The sequence below is a fragment of the Lacerta agilis genome, chromosome 3 (genome assembly GCF_009819535.1).
Source record: "Lacerta agilis isolate rLacAgi1 chromosome 3, rLacAgi1.pri, whole genome shotgun sequence".
Classification (NCBI taxonomy): domain Eukaryota; kingdom Metazoa; phylum Chordata; class Lepidosauria; order Squamata; family Lacertidae; genus Lacerta; species Lacerta agilis.
This window is the reverse complement of record NC_046314.1, coordinates 15815913-15839517: the sequence shown is the minus strand read 5'-3', so window position 1 is coordinate 15839517 and position 23605 is coordinate 15815913. Positions and strand designations below refer to the sequence as shown.

The 23605-nt window shown below is 39.2% G+C and overlaps 1 protein-coding gene across 1 annotated transcript in view; it reads left to right on the top strand.

The window, feature by feature from the left end:
- Positions 1–22842, top strand: part of SMC6 (structural maintenance of chromosomes 6) — a 33108-nt gene extending 10266 nt beyond the window's left edge. Inside the window, exons 10-26 of the mRNA XM_033142904.1 lie at positions 956–1102; positions 1656–1744; positions 3448–3618; positions 5465–5643; positions 6960–7161; positions 8260–8374; positions 9582–9742; positions 10663–10798; positions 11557–11637; positions 13013–13183; positions 14027–14164; positions 15311–15456; positions 15932–16057; positions 16403–16508; positions 19664–19816; positions 20453–20550; positions 22058–22842. Of these exons, the coding sequence (XP_032998795.1) occupies positions 956–1102; positions 1656–1744; positions 3448–3618; positions 5465–5643; positions 6960–7161; positions 8260–8374; positions 9582–9742; positions 10663–10798; positions 11557–11637; positions 13013–13183; positions 14027–14164; positions 15311–15456; positions 15932–16057; positions 16403–16508; positions 19664–19816; positions 20453–20550; positions 22058–22169 (2331 nt within the window). The 3' untranslated portion in view covers positions 22170–22842. The remainder of the gene's footprint in view (positions 1–955; positions 1103–1655; positions 1745–3447; positions 3619–5464; positions 5644–6959; positions 7162–8259; positions 8375–9581; positions 9743–10662; positions 10799–11556; positions 11638–13012; positions 13184–14026; positions 14165–15310; positions 15457–15931; positions 16058–16402; positions 16509–19663; positions 19817–20452; positions 20551–22057) is intronic.
- Positions 22843–23605: the final 763 nt, after the last annotated feature.

Genomic DNA, 23605 nt, shown 5'->3' with positions numbered 1-23605 from the left:
AACTAACAGCCAGTTTTAAAATCTTATCTGTACACTTAAAAAAATATGTTAGTGTGACTGGTGTCTTCTGAGACTTCATCACAAAATGTCAGATATGTTAAGCAGTCTGCTTTATTGTCACCTCTCATCAAAGCCTTAGCCTTCATGCAAGGATCACAAGAAGAAAGAACAGATGCTTCTTGTACAGGTCCACATGAATGCCCTTGCATGAGCTTTTGGCCATCTAATTAAATGTGTGCTACTTGTGAGCTTTCTCATAGATGTAAATTGCATTTAGAAGACTGGAGAAGCAAATCTCTAAGTTTTGAGTTACTTGTGAGCTTTGATCGGCTTTGTATATAATTAATAAATGATCAACATAGATTTTGTAGGAAATAATTCAGTGTTCCTATTACTGCGCCATAATATTTGGCATTCAAGCTGATTTTTTTGTTTACATGTGTCCTTTATAATGAAGCCAAGTCAAGAGTGGATACCATGGCCAGGCCAAAGCCATTGATAGGTCTGCCCAAACCACCTCTGGCTGGCTGCCATCCCTGGCCAGAGCCTAACGTGCAGCTTTGATATGATGCTGCTTAGTTGATCAGAAAAGGGCAAGAATAGCTTGCTGATATTTTTGCCAGGGGCTTCATCTTGTCCAAGAGGGCTGGGATGGATACCCTGGCCCTCTTGTGTTGGAAGAGGACTACTTGCAGTGCTAGGCTGCCCATCAGTTTCTACTAGGCTCAGCTGTAAGGTTCCCAGTTAAAACCAGAGGCCTGACATTATGTTAAGGAAATTCAGAATGAAGTGTTGTCTGGAAAGTAAAAAGTGATCATACTTCATCTGCAAACTGTTGACCCTTTCTCCCGTTCCAAGTCATGGCTGATTTGTCTCAACTTCCTTTGGATCAGTCTCTGCACATTCACCTAATTTCCCTGGTATAATGAGATTTCTGATTGTTTTGTATTTTCAGACTAAGGTAAAAGATGCAGAAGGAAAACACAGAACTATGCAAGACAAGCTAGAGAAGATAACGGAAGAAGCTCAGGCATTAGAACCGTCATGTGCTGCTTTGAAAGCAGACGTTATATCTAAAAGAAGAGCAAAGAATGATGCAGAGGTTTGTAGATGTAAAGTTCAGACTTAGAAGTTCTGTAAGAATTTGCCACACACTAATGGTCTAGGCATACTTTTGTATTTTGTGCAGAGCTGCACTGAAATCAGACACGCAGATTCTTTTATCAGCAGAGTTGAGTGTCTTGGTTTGTAAAAGGCATGAAAGCAGAGTACAGTGGTGCCCCGCTAGACGAAAATAATTTGTTCTGCAAATATTTTCGTCTAGCGGTTTTTTCGTCTAGCAAAGCGGCAATGCAAACCGTGGTTTTCGCTAGACGAAAAAAAATAATGTTCGTCTTGCGAGGCAGCCCCATAGACTTTTTCGTCTTGCGGGGCAGCCTTCCGCTAGACGAATGCCTTCGTCTAGCGAGTTTTTCGTCTAGCGAGGCATTCATCTAGCAGGGCACCACTGTAATGGGTCAAATGAGTATAATTTCAAAGAAGGCAGAAGAAATAACAGATTGAAGTTGCTCTTCAGCTATAATATTTTTTGTCAATATCTGCTGTAAGTTTGTTCCAGTCAATTGTTAACCAGAGTTTTGCTTTCCTTGTTTAAGGCAGCATATATTCGGTCTCAAAATGAATTGAAACGCTTGGTCAAAGACCATGAACAGCTTTGCAAAAAAATTGAGGAACTAAAGACCAGGTAATGTTTCCTTTTCTAAATATGTTGTATCAAAAAGAGAAGTGAGTAAACGGGCATTTTGTTACCCAAAACCATTATACTGTATATATATTTTTAGCTGTAAGAAACATGTAATGACAAACAAGAAGTAGAAACATCTCTCCTCTATGTTACCAATAATTTCCTAAAAGTTTCACTCTATGTTTAAACAAGACTACCGTAAGTTGAAAACAGAGAAACTGAATTTTATTATAAGCAACCTTTTTATCTCTTGAGTATATATCAGCTTATTAAACTTAATTATATTAAATTTATTAAACTACTTATTAAACTCAGTTAAAACTGTGGTTCATGCTCTGGTTATCTCACACTTTGACTACTCCAGTCTTCTATCTGGCTGTCTTCTATTTTTGAAACTTAATTGCAAAATCATTAATGTCCATCTTCAGATAATTATTTTTGTCAGAAGCCTTTAATGCCACTTCTACATCATGCAGAAACTCCTCCTTAAATGCTTTTTGCATCCTTGTTTCATTAAAGAAAAAAGAGACTCCTTATGAAAACCCTCACTTAACTTTTTTATGAATTAAAAAGTTGGAGATGCTAGCTTTTCTTTTAAGAAGTGCCACAATCACTTGCCCATTTTGGTTTTCCTTTTCTGGATTTAAAATACCCTATTTGATATTGAGTAACTAGTACATTAGCATTATTCCAAATGCAGCAACACTGTGTTTCTGTATAATGGTACTATGATTCTGTCAATTGGACAAATCTCCCAGAGAAGCCCTTTATTTTTATTATCATTATTATTATTATTATTATTATTATTATTATTATTATTATTATTATTTTACAATTGCTGCTGGATGATCCACCAGAACCACAAGTTCTCAATTGCTCAGATCCATCAGCATAGATGTGAAGCTAGGCTCCCCTCCCACCACCACCAATGAAGAGCACCTTTTCTTTGCACAGCTTCATTTGCTATTTTGTTTAGTAACTTTGGAAATACCCTTTTGGGGCCCTTTGCTGCTTGGGTTGTAAAGATCTTTAAAAATTGGTTACTCCACTGGAATCTAGATAAATGTATAAACATCTTAAATAGCACTGATCCCTAATAAAGATGAGTAGGGTCTGGCTGCTTACTTCCCTCCTTTGTGATGATTTTCTGTCTCCCCCTCCTTTCTGCTACTTGTTTGTTCATCACTTGCTGATCCATAAGAGGATGTGTCATTTTGTATTCTGTACATTGTGTACTCTGAAACCTTTGGTGGTAGACTATCAAATAAAAATCTGCCCACTTTATCCCCCTTGCCCTGTTTACTCTCTCTGTTTTTCCCATTTTCTGTTTAGAGTGTATATTCCTTATTGGCAGAAAGATATCTCTAAGATGCAAAGAGTGATGTATAAATAATAATTATATAATTAATCTACAGTGCTTTGCTAAAAGCAGGTAGAAAAGCACATGCTGCTGCCTTTTGTTCAGAGAATGGTAAATAACTATTATAAGTCTCTGTGGGATTTTAAAAATATATAAATGCAGCCTTAAAATCTGTATTTGTGCTTATTTTAAAATGCGAGTGTGAAACTGTGGCTAGCCAGTGTTGATTAAACTCAAATACTGCATGCATAAAAGCTCCCCCAAAGGAAAGGTGTATGTCACAAAAGTATTCCTCCAGAGTAGCTCTTTAATATAATACTGTTTGGTTTGCATGGTGTTACAGTGCTGAACAAATTTCGGAGCCTGAAACGTTGGAAAAACAAGCAAGAATGGAACGAGCAGTTAAGGAAGAGCAGTTAAGGACACTTTGTGATCAAGAAGCATCAAATGATAACCAAATAAAGCAGTTTCAAGAGGCTATAAAAACATACAAGGAAGAGGCTACGAGGCTTAAGTAAGTTTTGGAGATGTAACTGTGGTTATTACTTGATTTGTGTTTTGTGCTATAAGTTGGGCTTCTGAGCATTTATTTTTCTTGCTCTGTGGACCACAGCTAGCACTTTCATTCAGCTTTCTCCTACCAGGCATATTTGTCTGAGGAGAAGCATGTATGTTCAACTCTCTCTTGGTTAGTTTTGGGAAGGGACAAGGGATCGTTTTGATAGGCCAGGGTGACCCATGCCAGCTAATAGCCAGGCATAAAAGTAGCCATGAGGGCAAAAGCTGTCCATCAGGCCACAGAGCTTAAGAATTTGTTTTTTTGTATAAAGAACTCCTTTCGCAACCCCTCCTCAGCACCTGTTAACCACAGGCTTGCAAGAGGAAACTGCTAGCTCACCGCATGTCTGTTATATCCTGATTGCTGAGAAATGGCCCACCACAAAAAGATACCACAATGGCTAAGGAAATGGTGGTCATATTTGGGTCATAGCCATGCTAATTAGGTCACAAACACGGCCATATAGAATTTTAGTCATGCAACGCTGCCTGGTGGACAAAAGTAGAGCAGCATGTTTGAAACACATAAGGCAGCCAGATGGATGTATTCCCCATCCTGATTGGCCAGAAGGAATGCTAGGGGTTGGGTTATTAGCAGTTTGTAAAGAGTATAAAACACCCCTGCATGTGCTTGAGGGGTGTGCAGACTTGTGAGCATTAGCCATCTGCACCATTGCTTTGTCTTGACAAAACAATAAAAAGAATCTTTAATCTGAAAAGTTGCTTGGAGTTTTCCTTCTGGTCTGTATTGGGTCCCAGCCACACGTGCAACAGTTTCAGTTCCTGTTCCAGTTCCCTGTTTTTTTTTTCCAAGGGGTAGAGGTGATTTCCTTTTTGGTAAAGACATCTGACATTCCACTTTGCAAACAAACACATCTTAAAAAAATAATAATCGAAAAGCAAGTAAAAGCAGTTATTTTATAAGCTTCCTCTGGAGAAGTGCACCCAGGGTACCAACTTGGAGAATGTGTTATTAAATACAAATGGCTTGTAGTTTGGCAAACATCTTCCTGATGTTTAGTTGGAATCTTCTTTCTTGTAACTTGAAGCCATTGGTTTGGGACCTACTTTCAAGAGCAGGAGAAAACAAGCTTGCTCCATCTTCCATGTGAGTGCCCTTCAGATATTTGAAGATGGCTGTTTCCTCTCAGCTGCTTCTTTTTCCAGGCTAAACATACAGAAACTGTGAAGCTCCCTTACTTTGGTCATTGGATGTGGCATGTTGTTTACTTAATCTTGTTACAGTGAAACGTTGGTTCTCAAACTTAATCTGTTCTGGGAATCAGTTTGACTCCCCAAACTGTTCGAAAGTTAAGGTGCAGCTTCTGATTGGCTGCAGGAGCTTCCTGCACTCAAACAGACGCCACGTTGGACATTCAGCTTCCAAAAAATGTTCGCAAACCAGAACACTTCCGGGTTTGCAGCGTCCAGGAGCCGATTTGTTTGACAACAAATCGAAGCCATTCACGAATGAAGGTATCACTGTATAGTAATAGTATTCAAATGTGCTTGTTTGTATGTTATTATATTTTTGTTCTGCTATGTTACTATGAAATTGTTTTTGTAGTGTTTGTTTGAAATGCAACCTTGTTTCTTTGTTACAAGTCACTTTGAGCTTGTTTTTTTGTGTGGAAAAGTGGCAGACAAATAAAGTGAATCAATGATTGACTTGGAAGCCCTGCTAAAGCAATTGTACCTTATAAGCAATCAGTTGGTGTGTGCAAAAGGCTACCTATTTCTATAAAACGGACTAGGCCTTAATAATAATGCATGATATTTCAGTAGCTTCTTTGTTGTTTCAGGAACGAAGAATTGGAACTGAAGCAAATATTGGATGCTCAGCAACGACAGCTAAAAGAGTTGAAGGAGAGTAAAACAAATCAACTGAAAAGGTTTGGGCACTATATGCCAGACCTTTGCGAAGCAATTGAAAGGGCTCACCAGCAGGGGCAGTTTAAATACAAACCATTGGGACCCGTAGGTAATTTATAATTCTCCTTGTAAATAATTTTTAAACACATTGAAAAGTAGACTATGGATACTGCATTGCAATTTTAATTGTTCTCAGATTTGATCCTGAAATAGAAATACTGTAGTAAACTTTGTGATTTCTTGGTGTATATGTACATCCATGGCTGTGTTCTTCATCCTGGTATTGCTGAATAAGGAGGTAATTTTCTTTAGGTCTTGAGAAAAATGGTGACAGTGGGAGACTCTTAAGTTCCTATTCCCCAACTATTTCACAGTCTTAGCTGTGCTTTTATAACCCTCTTCAGATATTTGCACGAATTGCCTGCATACCCGTCCCCATCCCCATCCCCAGTTTTGCACATTGCAGTTTATCTGCAAGTTTATGTACAAGTAGTCCATAGTTGGTCTATATGTAGTTTACTGACCACCAAGCAGTGTGCATATATTGAGGATTTGCATTTTAAAAACAGACTACAATAACTCTTGTGGTTTTTTTTTTCATGTTTCATTATTGGGAATACTTACTCTTGTTTCGTTTTGGGCCAGTGTGTGAAAAAAAGATTTTGTACTAGGTAGGCCTTTGGTCTTATTTAACAGGGCCACACTTGCATTCTTAGGATCCTTCATTGTAAAGTGTCTTTAGCCTTGCCGTGAGGTTATAGCTTGTGGATTTGCATTCATTTTAGAGGAATTATCTTCTGGGAAGTTGCTTCTAGAATAAAAGTTCAAACCTTTTTTGATATTTGTTGCATTCTATAGAAAGGCAAGAACTTTACACTGAATAAAAAATGAAAAAAGCAAGGATAAGAAAAAAATATTTGGAAAGTGTATTGAAGTTTTGAGGTATTTTTTAAAAAATTCAAAAACTAAACTGTGCCATTCATAGGCCAAGATAAGCATTGTCTATACTGTTGGTTTCAAAGGATTTGATAGAACCATGGCCACAGGCCCAAACTAAATTTGACATTAATTGCTTGCAGGTATGTAAACCGCATATTCACTACATTTTAAATAGCCATTTCCTATGCACATTCAATCTCTCTGCCCCTCCCTCCCTGATTCCCCCTCCCCACATAAACTGCTATTAGTTTTGGATGTGGAGCTCCAAAACTCCTGCAGTGGCTACTAAAAACCCCCATTAATGAGCATTTGAATTGCTTTGATGTCTAGTTTGGTGAACCTTCTGAAAATGGAGTTACCTCCAAGTTACCTTTTATATTACTGTGGCATTTTCACAGAAGAGGTGGTGAGAACTTCAGGCTGCAGCGTTCAAATGGTTTAATGTTGACATTACATACAATGCTGAGACTTTCTTCTTGCATTCAGGTGCTTTTATTCATCTGAAAGATCCTGATTTTGCGCTGGCTATTGAGACATGTTTAAAAGGCTTGATCTGGGCATTTTGCTGTGATAATCATAAAGATGAACGAACTTTACAGATGTTAATGTCCAGATTCTGTCAACCTAGTTTTCGTCCTCAAATCGTCGTTAGTTCTTTCCAAAATAGGCTTTATGATGTAAGCCAAAGGTGAGTGTATCTGACACTTGGTCTGTGTAAACTGGAATTTTGAATTTTCATTAAGTGTTTATAGTTATGCTGCAATACTGTTGAGGGTCATTGATAGAACTATGGACTTCATGGTAACTTAGATATTTGTTATTGTCACCGTTAGTTCTAACAAATATTATGGGACAAGATGCCTTCTTTCAAATAGTATACAAATGGTTTCATTTCCCAATTCTTTCACAGCAGCTTGTTTGCAGAATATCAAAGTGCAGTGTTTAAGGCTGCACACCGTAAGTATTTTACTAGTAATTGAACCCACTGAACTCAGTGGAAGTTATTTTGGAATAAACATGCATAAGATTGGGCTGTAAGATTAGTTATTGGATATGTAAAATTATTCATAATGTTAATGAACTTGGCTGCTTATACTGGTTTGCAGTGGAATCAGGTACAGTGGTGCCCCGCTAGACGAATGCCTCGCTAGACGAAAAACTCGCTAGACGAAGGCAGCCCCACAAGACGAAAAAGTCTATGGGGCTGCCTCGCAAGACGATTTTTTTTTGTCTAGCGAAAACCGCAATTTGCATTGGTGCTTCGCTAGACGAAAAAATCGCTAGATGAAAATACTCGCAGAACGAATTATTTTCGTCTAGCGAGGCACCACTGTACTTCAGTCTGATTTCCTACATATTCACACACTGCAGCTTTGAGCTGATTAATTAGAATTCTTCTTGCTGTATGCAGTGGTGCCCTTCTGTTCATGGAAGGACATTTGATCCAAGTGAAGTTTCTGCTAATGAAAGGCAGAGGGGCCATTTTTGTTGGTCCCCCCCCCTTTCCACCCTGTGGCATGGGAGGTGGTGCGAGGGGCTGCACAAAACAGGAGGAATCAGCAAAAGTTTCCAGAGTTCTGCATTGATTTAAAGACCCCTTTGCAAATGGAACAACTTCATCCATTGGGGGGGGGGGGACATCAAATATGGTGAATACATTTATGCTTCTGAAAATGTAATTGAAATGCTCTATAGTTATACCATCTTTTGTAGGACTGCAAGTGAAGTGACTGCATTGTAAGAACATAAAATAAAATACAAACACTAATGTCTTTTTTTGTAATAGGGCCGTTGTTCATCCTGAATTCCCATCAGTCTTGGCTGCGTTAGACATTGATAATGCAGTAATAGCCAATTGCTTAATTGACATGCGGCGTATAGAAACAATCCTGTTAATCAAAGTAAGATTTAATTCTCACACCTGTAGTGCATATAAAGCCTTACTTGATGTTTCTATAACAGTTCAGATTACTCTGTATTAACTTGGACTGAAGATTTTCAACCTTTTTGAGTCTACAGCTCCCTTGACCAACTACATTCTTTCTGCGGGACCCTTGTGGGGCTCAGGAGCCCAGTTATGTCACCCCTTGCCTGCAGAGCTGGCAGTCTCTCATCCTTTCTCGAACACCCTCCCTTGTGGAGCGTTCCCTTAGCCTTCTCTCCTCTCTCCTCTCCTTGGGAGTCCTCCGAGCTGCCACTGCCACCTCCCCTGATCTCTGAGCTGCCCCCCTACCCCAAAGAGAGGTGACTCCTCACACTGCCCCACAGGGACCTAGGACTTTGTCCATTCCCAACAGCAAGGGCTGGTGGACTGGCTGGCTGGACTCCCTGGCCTGCTTGCTTGCTTACTCCGAGGCCACCTCAGCTCCTGGCAACCAGTACCCCCTGACCAGCCCCAGAGGCACCATTCACCTGCGGAGTTTGTAGCTAGGGCTGCTGCAACAAACAGTTGTGCAAGCCGAGACACAAGAGGACATCAGAGGAGGGAGGGAAGGAAAGGGACAGAGGCCAGTGTTGCCTGTGGCACCCCTGACCATCATTCAAGGCACCCCAGGGTGCCACAGCACACTGGTTGAAAACCACTCACTTAGACCATTCACTGCATGCTATTTCTATATCACATGTAACAAAGAAATAATTTTAAATGGCAGGTGTTTCTCAAATTGACTTGCTGCTTATGTTAGAGAGAGAGGAGTTTTAACAAGATGTGAGACTCTTGCAGTGCATGGGAAAAGCTTGTTGGTTTCTGTCTATAGTTTCAAGAGAGATTGGCAGCTGATTTTATTTAAGGCAGGTAGAATGTAGTAGCCCCACTGTTCTCTCTCTGCAGGGAAGAAATAACCATGATTCTGAGAGGGGGGAAATTCTGCAGGGAAATATGTCTCTTCCCCTAAAGATGCATGCAGACAAGACAGCATTCCAGTGCTGTGTTATAGTTGCCTATTGGATATTTTAATGGACAGTTGCTCTGTTACTGACAGGAAGTAGCTTAATGGTAACCATCAATTAGTATATTTAAAAGTTGAGACATCAAGCTCCTTTTTACTCAGCTCTGAATACTTCATTCTCAGAAGAGAAAGTTTTTGTTGTCCATGTTTCCCCCTCTAGAATAACATGGAAGCTCGTAGAATTATGCATCAAAACAGTCTTCCGAAAAATTGTAAAGAAGCTTTCACTGGTGATGGTGATCAGGTGTTGCCGAGACAGTATTATTCTTGTGAAAATAAAAGGCCCCGCATCCTCAGCAAAGATGTGGAGGCAGACATAAGGTGAGCATCAGTTACTTACCAGCTTTCTGAACAAAAGAAATCAGAATTCTTGTGCTCTGCTGGGATTTGGGAAAACCAATCATGTTGGGAAATTGGGGAAATTTATGGAGGAGGGATAGCCAACTGACACCGAACTGTGATATCAAAGAAAACATCTAAAGATGCAATCTGACACCAGTCAAGCTGGCCAAAATGTACAAAAGCATAAATAACCAATGTTGGCAATGTAAAAAAGAAATAGGCACGTACATGCATATGTGGTGGTATTGTAACGAAATCAAAGCATTCTGGGAGATGGTATACAAAGAACTAAAGAAAATGATCAAATATCCATTTAAGAAAAATGTGGAGACATTCCTCTTAGGTATGGTGGGCAGGGATATCCATGCAAAAGATAGACTTATAATTATGTATGCTACAGTTTCAGCAAGGTTATTAATAGCAAAAAATGGGAAATCACAAAGAGTACTAGATAAAGAGGATTGGCACTTAAAAATGTTGACATATTATAATTTGGCATCCAAATATGAGGAATTAAAAGGGATAAGTGAAATGGAGAGAGAAATTGGAAGTTATTTAAGGATTATATTAAATTCTATGTCGAGAAAGCCGATCTCTTGGCAGAATGGTAAAGGCTCAAATAATTGGGATAAAGAAAAAAATAAAAAGATATAAGGGCATGCAGATAGAATAAGGATTGATATAATGCTTTAATGGGAAGGCTGAGAAGCAATAGTGGGGGGGGGGAGGGAGGGAAGGTAAATGTGATGTATGTTTTGTATATGTAACTTTTTATGTACCGGTAATTTTTTGAAAATGTAAAGTCTGAATTTAAATAAAGGTCTAAAAAAAAGAATTATTGTGCTCTGCTGTTTTAGAATTTCTGTTTACATTTTTTAACAATACTTTGTTTCTTTAAGTCACTTGGAGAAAGAAGTTGGAAACAAAAAAACCCATCTGTCAGTATTTCAACAACGTATACGTTCTGCTGAGAATTCTGTAAGAGAAAATGAACATTACCTTAAAACTCATCGTTGGGACCAAGAACAATTAAAAGTAAGAGATACGTAGGAAGAAGCTCCCATATTGGATGATTATTCTTAATTGTTGTTAGTGTTTGATGTTGACATGCAGGAGCTTTTTAGAATAGGAGTACTGTAATCCTTGTTTTTCCTAATTTCATGGCATTCGTTGTTTCAAAAGCATTAAAGTGTGCTGCTGTTGCGAAATACCTAGCATTGTGTGGCACACCAGTATAGGGAAAACAAACGCTTTTGTAAATTTTAATTGGCAATGGGGTTTTAAACCGTATTTAGGGCAGTGTCTTCAGGATTCAAAAGAACCCTTGGGTTCAGCAAACATCCACTGGGTACTCTACAAAATTTTACAAGTGCTCACCTGTGGCATGAGTTACCTATGCCTCTTAAATATTTTGTAGTTTTTAAATTGCTTTACTGCTCGTGTTTGGGGGGAGCGAGTGAAATCGGATTGGATTTCAGCTAGTTAAAGTAGAAGCTGGTGGGCCCTTCCAACTGCTGGAACTGCTGTGTGGTGCAGAGCCAGTATAATGCCTCCTAGAGGTTACCTGCACATTTTGCTTCATAACTTTTTCTTGGAGGGACTAGAGACTTAACATTTTTAAAAACAATGAAAGCTCAGAATTGGGGGCTTATGCCAGGGGGTACTATTAATGGGCTTTGTGGGTCCTGGGATGGCAAGCTCTGGAGTAAGGGTATATTGGGTTGCAGCTTAAATGTCTGTATTAAATCCAGTGTGATTTCCTCCCATACCATTTATTTTTATTGTCATTGCAGATAAAAGTGAAACAAATAAAGCTAGATATTATGGATCTTGAGAACGTAGAGGAACAGCAGTCAGTCATCATCTCTACATTAGTAAGAATTGCTCACTTTCTACCTTTCTAAGTACTTATTTATATATCATAGAGGTGTTTGTGCTAGTGGCAGAGAGCATTTTTTGTTATACTGATCAATAAGAATTCTAAGGATCCAAGTTATTTCTTTTTTTTAAGATGAGCAAGAAATGGGTTAATTTAAAGTTTTTATAATTCAACAAAAGAGGTAGCTTAAAGACTAACAGCTTTGTTGTAGCACAAGCTTATGCCACAATAAACCTACTAGTGTTTAAGACTCTTGTAGTATAATCCTCCTATGCATAGTTACAGCTCCCATTTCTGACCCAGTGCAGACACATGGGCAGGGGAAGGAATGAGCTTTTTCTTTTGAGGAACTCCTCACTGATTGAACAGGGGTCTCCGTTACAAGTTTCTTAACAGGGACCCATCTCCTCCCTCTTCCATTTGGGGCATGGTGTCATCGGTATGCTGATGCTGCCCATTTCTGCTTCTCTATAACATCTAAATCAATTATGATCTTGGACCAGCGTGGCTGGATGAGGGCCAATAAACTGAAGCTAAATCCTAGTAAGGCAGAGCCCCTATAGGTAAGAGATTCTTAGATCTGGGGAACTGGTGAACAGCCTTTCCTGCATTGGATTGCCCTCCCCACGAAGGAACAGATGCTTGTCAGAAGGTGCTCCTGTGTCCATTGTTGTCACTGGAGGCTCAGGTAGCTGTAGTGATTAGGGGTGTCTTTCTCCAACTTCTGTTGGTTTCCTAGCTATGATCATTCCTGGACAGGGGTAGCTTGGTCACAGGGAACTGTGCATTAGTAACCCTTAGACTGGATTACCGCAGAGTGCTCCATTATTATGGTGGTTCAGAAGCTACAACTAAGGCAGAACGCAGTGTCAAGATTTGAGGTTTTGTTGTTAAACTGTAAAGCAATTTAGGACCAGCTTACCTGAGAGAGCTCCTCCTCCTCATATGCAAATGTCTACTTACCAACATTGCCGGGTGAGGTTCTCACAGCCATCAGAAATGCATCTTGCAGCCACCTGGGAGAGACCCTCTACAGTGATGGCAAATATCATGTGAAATAGTCTCCCCTCATACATCTGCCATGCATCAATAACTCCCCCCCCCCCGGTCACATGCTAAAAACATTAGTTCACACAGGCATTCTATGACCTCTGTTTGTACTACTGCCTAAATAGCTCAAATTTCTTGTTATGTGTTCTTATACTGTTTCGCTGCTTAATAATCTTACTCTCAGGGTTTTGCTTTTAATGTTGTAAAATACAAAATGATTTCTAAGTCTCCTTAAATAAATAAATTAAATGGATTGGGACCCAGTTTAATTATTAGTAATTGAAATTAGCTTAACCGTAACCTGGAAATATTTCTAACAGGAAGAAGAAGCTCAAGATAACAAGAGGAAGATGGAAACTGTGGAGGAGCGCATGCATCAGCAGAAAAAGAAAATGGAAGATGCGAAATGTATTCTAAAAGAGGCAGAACAAAAATTTGAAGCGATTAGAAACAAAATCCATCAAGTAGAAGAAGAAGCTGGCCCAGTCCGGGTAAAAACACACACTAATATATTCATTTTAAAAATCCTGTGGAGAATCTGCAGACACTGGGTTACATCAAGTGGTGTTGCTCAGCCCAATAGTAAGGGTTCCTTCAACAGAGTGGGAAAGGAAGCAATTTCCAGCATTTCCTCCCCTCCCTCCCCCACTGCTGTGCAACCCCTCTAAATCTCCATTGGGTTGAGATGGGGGGGGGCAGCACAGGGGACTACAGAGAGAGGGGGTGTCGGTGAAAATTGCTTCTTTCCTCATTCCATATCAGGTACACAATTACCATCAGCTGAGTAACACTGTTGGATACAACGTGTGACAATTGCATGGCATCAGACTCAAGGAATTCTAACAAAAAGTGAATCAAAAAACATTGCTACATTTTTTCTTTAATTGAGATTAAAGAGATGGCATTTCTAGAAGTTGTGAAGCTGTAAAAATACCTCACAAAGTCAAAATATGTGAAATACATTTCTTATCAAATCTAAGCATTTTACTGCTTTAACACCATGAAATGCACCGCATATAACATTTTCTTTCTGACTTGTGTAATTTAAAAGCTTGCTACACACTAAACTGAGTTGATACCAAACTGGTATCATCTTACTTATTTTGACTTTATGTATGATACTGAAAACAATTGTTCTTAACTGATAATAATAATCTTACAATTATAATTAGCTACAAGATAAGTACGATAATATATTTTTGTTTATATGTTATCCAGTTTAGGTAACAAGTATGCTGTTTTAGTGTCTTAAACTGAAGTTGATAAATTAACACTTTGTACGCCACTTTCATCTTACTAAAACTAGTTTACATTTCATGTTGATTTGTTAACAGGATGGACTGCATGAGGTGGATGAAGAACTGGAACAAAGTAAAAGCCATTTGCGGCATTATGAGGAAAAAGAAAAATCCCATTTAGGAACTATAGAAACACATAAAAATAATCTAGCAACCAGAGAGAAAGAATTAATGGTGTGTATTTAGTTTAATCTGATTTAAACCTTTCCTTGTTTTTTGCTAGTGAAATAAATGTTGAAAATGTTTGAGGATGCACCCTTTCATTTACTCTATATTTCTGTGGAGCTAATTTTCATTAGAATAAGCTAATGAGACGTGGCACACAGGATGTGTTTTGCAGAATACGTTTCCTGCATGCATTTCCCCTTTCAAATGTCAGGTTTGTGGCTCCCTGAGTGCTTCAGCATTGGCCTTCATCCCCACTGATGCAAGCAGAGATGTGGTCAGTCAGTTGCTAGGCAGTGTTTTGCATTGGCGGTATGGAGTTACTGACTGCGGGAGCTAGTTGTTTTTCAGTTAGGTGTGCTATGAAATAGAGTATTGGTCTGCTGATTATTGCTGTCACAGAGGCTCTGAAGCCTTTGGGTTGAAACAGCCCTGTCCTTTTCTTCACTGCAGTCTCTGGGGCTAACGACTTTTTGAGGGCTTTCTTCAGCCTGCACTGGTGACAACAGAATCGGGGGTGGGGAGTGGGAGATTAGCTTGATTGCTGTGTCAGAAAGGGAGAGAGAGAGAGAATAAGATTCTGGTCACAGTGGTGACATATAATACCTTATACACCAGGCACATCCAACTCCCAAGACAGTGCAATCTACTTCCAGTATTAAAAAAAAACAAACTGGCAGTGATTTCCTATTGTCATTAGAGGGGGGAGAGGCCAGAGTTGAGGTTTTTTTAGGGGGAGAAGTCATAGTTGTTGGGCTTTTTTTGAGGGGGGATGCTAAAGTTGTTGGGCTTTTTTGAGGGGGGGGAGGCCAGGTTTGTTGTTTTCTGAAAGCTAATGTGTCCCACAAGGAAGGGAAGGTTCCCCATCCTTTGGGGATGATTTTGGGATATTCTCTACAAAGTCACATTGATTGCTGATACAAAGCATGCAAAGCATTTTGAACACTGTAAAACATTATGTAAAATGTTGGGTATCATTGCCTATTACACTTGAGAGATCTACACATTTTTTTAAAAAAAAAAGAAGACGAAGGAAAAAAGCCCCATTTGCTTGTCAGATTAAAATGGAGGGGGATTTTATTAACCCTGCTTCTAAGCAAAATACACAGAGTTTAAATCTCTTTTTGTTGTTGCTGTTGCATTTTAACACTTTAGGAAATAATTGCAAAGGCTTCAGAAATCCATCCCGAGCGAATAGAAGTAAATAGAACATATAAGAGTCTTGATACAGAAATAAACCGCTTAAGAGAAAAGATCAATTCAGAAAGAAAACGTACTGGAGATAGAGAAGAAATAATCAGGTAAATGTAATGGTTCCTTTGGCTGTTCTTTTTGAGGTGGGATATACTTCCTGCTCTTTCCGTAAGACCTAATCCCATTTTAGAGCCATGCAAGCAAATGCCTAACCAATTTTCTGACAGTAATAGCACTTTTTCTGATGACTCTTTTCTTCTTTTTTCTGTTGTGAATCTACCAACAATCAATGTTATTGGTGTGCACAGATTCCACCATTATGAGAGAAACTGGGCATTCCTCTGCCCAATTTGAGGCAGGTTCCCCCTTTCTAGCAGGCCCCTTGCATCCCATGCCACATTGGTCAGAAGAGACCCTCACGGCCTCCCCTAGAAAAGATTGGTGGGACATAGGTGCCTGCCGCATGGGGAAGAAAGAGGTCAGAGATTTTCTTGTTGTGAATTTTGTTAATTTAACTTAGCATTCAAGCCACAGTCTTCAACTAATTTATCCTTATTTTGGAAACCTTTTATTGACCTGCAGAGAGCTTCAGGAAGCAAAAGAAAAATATCAGACTGCAGAGAGTGAAGTCAAGAATTTGAATAAATTTATTAAACTGTTGGACGAGGTGATGGTTGAGAGATATGAAAGATACCTGAAGTTTAGAAGGTTGGTGTGATGTTAAACATTTACTGACATGCTGCGGGGGTGGGGTTGGGGGTGGGGAGAAACAGTGTTCGTAGATGTTGAAAAGAACCAGAGTAGCAAAACTAGAATTCCAAATTACAGCTTTCCTCTTGGTACTTGAACATCACCTGTTGTTCAGGAATGGTTGCAACTTGGTAAGCCAGCCAGAGCTGGAAGAAAGCAGTTTATACCTGGGCTTTTAGTGACAATGCTGGATTCAGGAGCATGCCTGGGTATATACCTCTCTCTCTCTCTCTCTCTCTCTCTCTCTCTCTCTCTCTCTCTCTCTCTCTCTCATGTATATTTTTTCATTTCTTCAATTTAAAGGTTCCTTACAGTGCGATGCAAATACTACTTCAACAGTTTGTTAAGTCAGCGATCGTACTCTGGAAAAATTGAGTTTGACCACAAGAATGAAAAGCTTTCAATTACTGTAAGTCATTTTGCATTTCCTTATTAATTGCTGTGTGCTATTTGATAGTTGGTCAAAGGCTTATCTCATCAGCGGCTCATACAAGTTACTTACCAGCCAATATTTCGAAACCACTTTCTTGGTTTAGGGGAGGAGGGTTGACCCTTTAATCCCAGTTTTTACAAAATACTGTTTAAAACAACACAGTTCTTTGATCACAGATCTTAAAAGGGAGAAAACCTAAAAGCGGGGAAGAGTAGGGGAAGTGACTTAATAATTATGTAACCCAAAAGCCAGAAATTTAGAAGAATCACAGACCTATTTGCATTGGAGCCCTTAATTCACAAAATTCTGTGTCCAAAGGTAAAACATTTTCTATATATTTGCCCTCATCCATTTACAACAGGACTCCATATGTCATCTTTTGTCCATTTCCCTACTTTTATATTTGAGTTACTGGTAGGTAGCCGTGTTGGTCTGCCATAGTCAAAACAAAATGAAATAAAAAATTCATTCCAGTAGCACCTTAGAGACCAACTAAGTTTGTTATTGGTATGAGGTTTCATCTGCATGCACACTTCACGAAAGCTCATACCAAGAACAAACTTAGTTGGTCTCTAAGGTGCTACTGGAAGGAATTTTTTATTTTATTTTGTTTTTATATTTGAGTTTGCTCAAATCACTCAACAGAAAATTTCTCAGCAGTTATCTAACAATATAGTCCTATACAGTGCTATTTTCTAGAAAAAGAAGTGCTGGAACTCACCATGAGCTCCTCCCTTGTTCTCTTACAATGGCAATGGTGCCTACCTGAGAGGTGCCGGAACTGGGTTCTAGATGGAAAAAAAAGCCCTGGTCATGACATGTGACATTCTGCACATACAGTGGATAGCCTCTATATCCAAGCTGACTTTCTATCTACATATCTGTTACTGTTTGAGTTATTTTACTTGGGAACTCGGCCTCCTTGCCCCGCTGCCAAATACACTCAACTGTTGAGGACTTTCCAGAAACATTTCCACAATTGCAGAATTTCCTGTGCTGTCTCAGCCCTACAAACAAGACACTCTATATCAGGCATAGGCAAACACTGGCCCTCCAGATGTTTGGGACTACAATTCCCATCATCCCTAGCTAACAGGACCAGTGGTCAGGGATGATGGGAATTGTACTCCCAAACATCTGGAGGGCCGATGTTTGCCTATTCCTGCTCTATATAGTTTAACATGCATATATCTCTGGTTCCACACAAAGCTAATGAAAATTCCTTGTAAAGCTATCTTGGGCACTGTAGCATACTTCCCCCTCAGAAGTATTATGGGGAGGAAAAATGTTCGTTCTTTTCAGGCACATTTCTCAGATGTATAGATGGTATATTACAGTGCATATACTATTTATATTTTAAGTGTTTCATATTGGTTAGCTTAGTCCAATCAAAATCAGCAAGGCTAAAATAAGCTTCTCTGCTGCCACTCTTCTGCCAAGCTTAAACATATTTTAAAGGCAGTGGCTTGTGCATTATTTTATCTTCATTAACATTTTTTAACCTAATGATTTAATGCAGACCATTCTTCAGCTGAATCTAGCTTGCATTGATCATGGTATATTTATAGATAAATACAGTGGTGTCACTTGACAGGGAAAATAGTTGTGACAGTTATAACCTCAAGGTGTCCTCATAATTCTGAGAAAGACTGGCTATACTGAATTAATTTTACAGAAGAGAGGCAGAAAATGGCATGTATTTCACTTTCTTAGCATGTTTGCATTTCATTGTTGTTTAATCTTTACCACAGCATCATTTTTATGTGGTTGCCCAGTGCTACAAGTTTGGATGCAATTTATGAAGCATTGTCAATGAAAACTTGTTTATTTTTGTGGACTTGTAACAGTATTGGCCTATTACTAGCTTGTGTAGTTACTGCAACTCCTGCATGTTTGTTTCATGAAGAGTGTTTTCGTTTTGAGCTATGCTGAAATTAGGTCTGAATACTTTGTTTACGCAAATTCTTTAAATGAACATCTTGCTTCAGATTGATTTGGTATTGCTGGCTATTTGTTGTTTTTTCACAGTGGGGGAGGCTTCCGTGAGATAGGTTGTGATCAGTGATTCACTTTTTCTGGAAATGTTTTCTGTGTAAGTTAAGGTAATTTTCTGATGCCTTACAGCAGGCATGGGGAATCTTTGGCCCTCCAGATGTTGCTGAACTATAACTCATTATCCCCAGTAAGCATGGCCAATAGCCAGGGATTATGAGAGTTGTAGCAACATCTGGAGATTCTCACACTTGCTGTAGAGAGGAAGATCTAATTTTTTATATATTTAGTATATCTCACTGTTTGGTTGGTAATGTATCACAAAGTTGAAAACCAGGTGTTGTCAAGCCCTAGTCACTAAACATTGATGCAGACCTCTCTAACATAAATCTCCTGTCAAGTTTTCTTCTTCATATTGCTGCTAAGTATTGACAGGAAGAGATAAACCCCTGAGAGTTCCTGTCCAGAAAAAATGGGTGATGAAGAAGGATGTGACTGGAAGCATCCACCAAGAACGGTAAAAAGTAGGAAAAATCTCTGTGTTCTTGGTGTACTTGCAGACTTTAGCCTTCTCTCACTCTTGTGAAAGAGTCCAATACCTCAACAGATGAATTTATTCTTTCCATAAAACAGGGTTGGAGCTTAAAGCCCTGCTAGATTTGCATAGTGTACTTATTAGAAAGCTCTTGATAACTCAGTTAACTGGCTCTTCAACCCTTTGCTCATGAGTTCCCAGCTGACACAACTTTCCCCAGTAGTCAGCATCCAGCCAGCATGCTGACTTCCTTTTTAGAAGAAGCTTCTAGAAGTTCCGATTCCAAAAACGGATGGAAGTCACCCATTGCAGAATGCCATCCTTTTCACAAATAGAACCTTCATGGTAAAGTGTATTGCTTTGTTTTTTTACTTTGTGTAAGTATACACTAATATTGTTGTTGTCGTTCATTCGTGTCCGACTCTTCGTGACCCCATGGACCAGAGCACGCCAGGCACCCCTATCCTCCACTGCCTCCTGCAGTTTGGCCAAACTCGTACCAGTCATTTCGAGAACACTGTTAATATGCACTAATATTAGGGAACTCTTTTTTTTCTTTAGTTAACTTTCTTTTTCAGTTACACTTTTCTCTATTTATTTGAAGGTCCAGCCTGGGGAGGGAAACAAGGCTGCTTTAGATGACATGAAATCTTTATCTGGAGGTGAACGTTCCTTTTCAACAGTTTGTTTCATCCTTTCTCTGTGGTCTATTGCTGAATCTCCATTCAGATGCTTGGATGAATTTGATGTCTTTATGGTACAGTTGGCTGAGTTTACTTATTCAGATACTCATTAGACAGATCTCCATAGCTGTTAATCAGTTATCAGTTTTTTATTAGGAACATGAAAGAGAATATATTGCGTTTCTTTTTCTTGTGACTTTAGGTGTATAATATTCCCTTAATAGTTCAGTATCTTTTATCTAATTCCTTTTGCAAAAAAAGAATCCTTAAACCGAACGTTTTAAGCATAAATTGAAAAATAAAAGCATGAAATGTTCATGTTGCTGTCTTTGAGAAATTTATCAGAGGAAAATACTGTATAGCCCTGATGCAATTTGAAATGGGGAGGAATTCCAAGAAGAAAGCTATTTTAAGGACGGCAGGTTTCTTCATTATTGCATATTAGTCTCACATAAACACTGGGGATGGATTAAGTTGTGACTGACGTGTCCAAGGCAATCTAGTTTGCTTCATGGCTGAGTGGATCTTTGAACCAAGATGCCCAACACTTTAAATTAATTTATCTGTGAAATGGGTGATATTGGAATTTTTTTCAAAACCATCATGATTTTACTGTCTGGACCCTGGTTTAAGATGCAACATTGTATTACTAAAATTGAATAAAGTTTACATATTAAAATATATTGATACATTGCAATTTTTGTTTTTAGGACATGGTTAACAGGCGAATTGCAATGGATATGATGCTTAAGATGGCAGATTCTCAACGTTACCGGCAGTTTGTTTTGCTCACCCCACAGAATATGAGGTGATCTGCTTTTCATACTCTGTATCCATTAAGGTTCTTGAGTTTTTAGAATGTTGGCGGCAGTCATTTTTATATTTACTGTTTGGATTTTTAATAAGTCTACCCTCCTCCCCATCCCGACCCATTTTTCTGCCTTGCTACTTCAACAAAGTCAAATACACATTTCTTGTTCATTTAAATTTGCATCTCAAAGGCTTATTGAATGAGCTGTGTTGTCAACAGGAATACTAAAACTTAAATGAAAATATAGAAAACAGCTACATTGATACTTTAGATACTTCTATGATGGAAATAGCTTTAATCAGAAAATATAAGGAAGCCAAAAGACAGACTATAGAAAAGTGAGGCGTAAAATCAGATGCATATGTAAATAAAAGTGGTAGTGAATTGCAACATGCTCCTTTCTCTGAAGCTTCCATCAGCTGTGTAAGTTTTAAAGAGAAATATCCAGAAGCTATGAGAGTTCAGAGAATATGGCAGATTATCTGTTGGTTGAGCTGTTGACACCAGGCTGCAACTTCTCCTGTTTGGAGCTAGTCTGGACTCTTTCCCCTAAACAGGAAACCAAACTCTCCTCTTCCTCCCTTCTGCTTCCAAAATATATCTTGCTTAGCAGCAGTAGTAAAGAGGTTCTCTGGGTTTCCAGGGTGCTCATCAGAAGCTAGCTAGTACTCAAGCCCCAGTTTCTGAATTTCTTCTCCCAAACAAGGCCATTGCATCAGAGGCCTCAGGAATTAATGAGGATCCTTTCCTCCCCACCATTAAGTCTGGGAGGGAGCAAAAAACTATAATCCAGCCTGATTGCTAGATCACAGGAAATCACCTAATTGGGATATCTAAGGCTTCCGCAGTAAACCAGTGTAGGTGCTAAACTCTCCGGAACAGAAACATTTCTCCCTAATGGTGGATGGTGAAGTGGGGTGGACCACTTAAGACCCACTGGATAAATTCCTCTGAAACAAGTTCCATCAAGGGCACTAACCAGAGCAAATTTCTGCTTCAGAGTATGACATCATATTGCAATCAGCATATGCTCAGCTGAGCTGCCTCTGTCTGCTCTCCCGCTGTTATGAACTCTCCATTCCATGGGGCTGGCAATCCCTTTTTGGGTTACAAAATTGGCTGGCTCTTCAGGGGTGGCCACCTCCCAGGAGACTGCAATCTACTCACGGAGTTAAAGACTGGGGGTTCAGGTCAAAGTTGTTGAGCTTTTTTTAGGGGGGCCAAGCTTGTTGAGCTTTGGGGGAGCCAGTGATCTACTGGTAGGTCACGATCTACTTGTTTGGCCTGCCTGTTAGAGTTTGTTGCATTTTCAAATGCCACCCATATATAGGAACAGCAAATTACCAAGCGCTTCCTGTATCTAAAGCATCTCTCACAGATTGTCTTCTGACGTAAAATTTCCTTCATTAAATGGCATATGCAAAACTAAGAATTTCCATGATACAAGTGAAAGAATCATGCTTGAGTGCACTGCTATTAACTTGCCCTTATGTTTTGTATTTAGCACCTTGCCCACGAGTCGTCTCATTCGAATCCTTCGAATGCAAGACCCCGAGAGGGGACAGAACAAACTGACTTTCCGTCATAGAGGTGATGAAGATGAGGATGAAGAATGAGTGCCTTAATCATGTACATTGCTCTTTATCAGCTTGCTTTATGTAACATTTGTAGGGATTTAACAACTCAGTTCAACATGTGCTCATGCCCTGCTGAAATCAATGAGACTCGCACCTTTAATTATGTCCGTAAGATACATTTGTGGACTTGGGCCTTTTGTTCTTATTGCAGCTTGCAGTGCTCAACATCAAAACTGGAGTTTATACTTGGGAGCATCAAAAATCATTTTAGTGATGGAAATGCTGCAATATACAGGCCATCTCTTGTACAAGTGGCTCCTCCGCATTGCAGTCACTTTTTGTTAGAATAGAAATGGAATGACAGCCATGGTACTATTATTTTTGCTGTATTTTACAAAATAAAAGTTTGAGAGCGATTGTGGTGTGAACACCTTGTATATTTTTCCTGGCACTAAGGAGTGTTCCCTGTTGCTATCAGACAGCACCATCTGTGTTGTGGAGATGCCACAATACTGATTTTAAACACAATTGGGACCAGCAGGACATGATAAGCATATGGTGGTCAGGGGTGGCTGCCTCTGTAATTTTGTGTTGCACTGTGAAACATGCCCCTCCCCACAAAGAGCAGATAAATTTGATTGATGCCCCCAGCACTCTAAAAATTCAAAATGTCCAGAGAGGTTGGCTTGGCGACTTCTGGATTAGACACCTTTTTGAACACAGAAAAACTTAATGTTTTGCCTAATTTCTAGTTAAGTTGCCTTAGCCATCTGTTTCTTTGTCAAATTTTGCAGATTTCTTAACAAATGCTATTCTTGTGGGCTTCATAAAACAATACATTTTATGAATATTTCACCCGTCTAAAATTTTCATTCCTGAAAAAAAGATAGCATCTTGATGCTATAAAAAAAAAATTTGCATTAAGGAAAGCTGATCTTAATATCTCACTTTTAACCTTGATAAAATTTATAATCTGGTGTACTCTGCCTTATCCCCACAAAAGTTTTGCACTACCTTTAAAAATGAATTTTAGTTTAAAAACCAGTTTTGAAGAGGAATGTATATCTTAAAAGTCTCAAATTGACAACATGATATGCTTAACAGATTCTGAGAAGAAATGAGGGCAAGCAGGTCACCAGATCTGGATGGGTTGTCAGCCGAGTATTATAAAATTTAGCTGTGTTTAAGACTGATTGATGGAAGAATTCCTAAATCATGAAAGCTCATCTGTCCTCCGAGTAATGTTACGGCATTTAATTTAGTCACAAATAATCTGGAAGCAAGAGAGCAGCAGTGTGGCCCAGTTTCCAGAAAGCAACCAATTATTCAGGATGCTAAGAATCCAAACAGATTGCCAGAAGCTCCAAGCTGACCTAAAGCACACATTTTATGCTGGGGATTAAGAAAGGAATGGGACAAAACTGCCAGTATAATGCTTTTGTATAAATCCATGGTGTAGCCATATCTGGAATAAA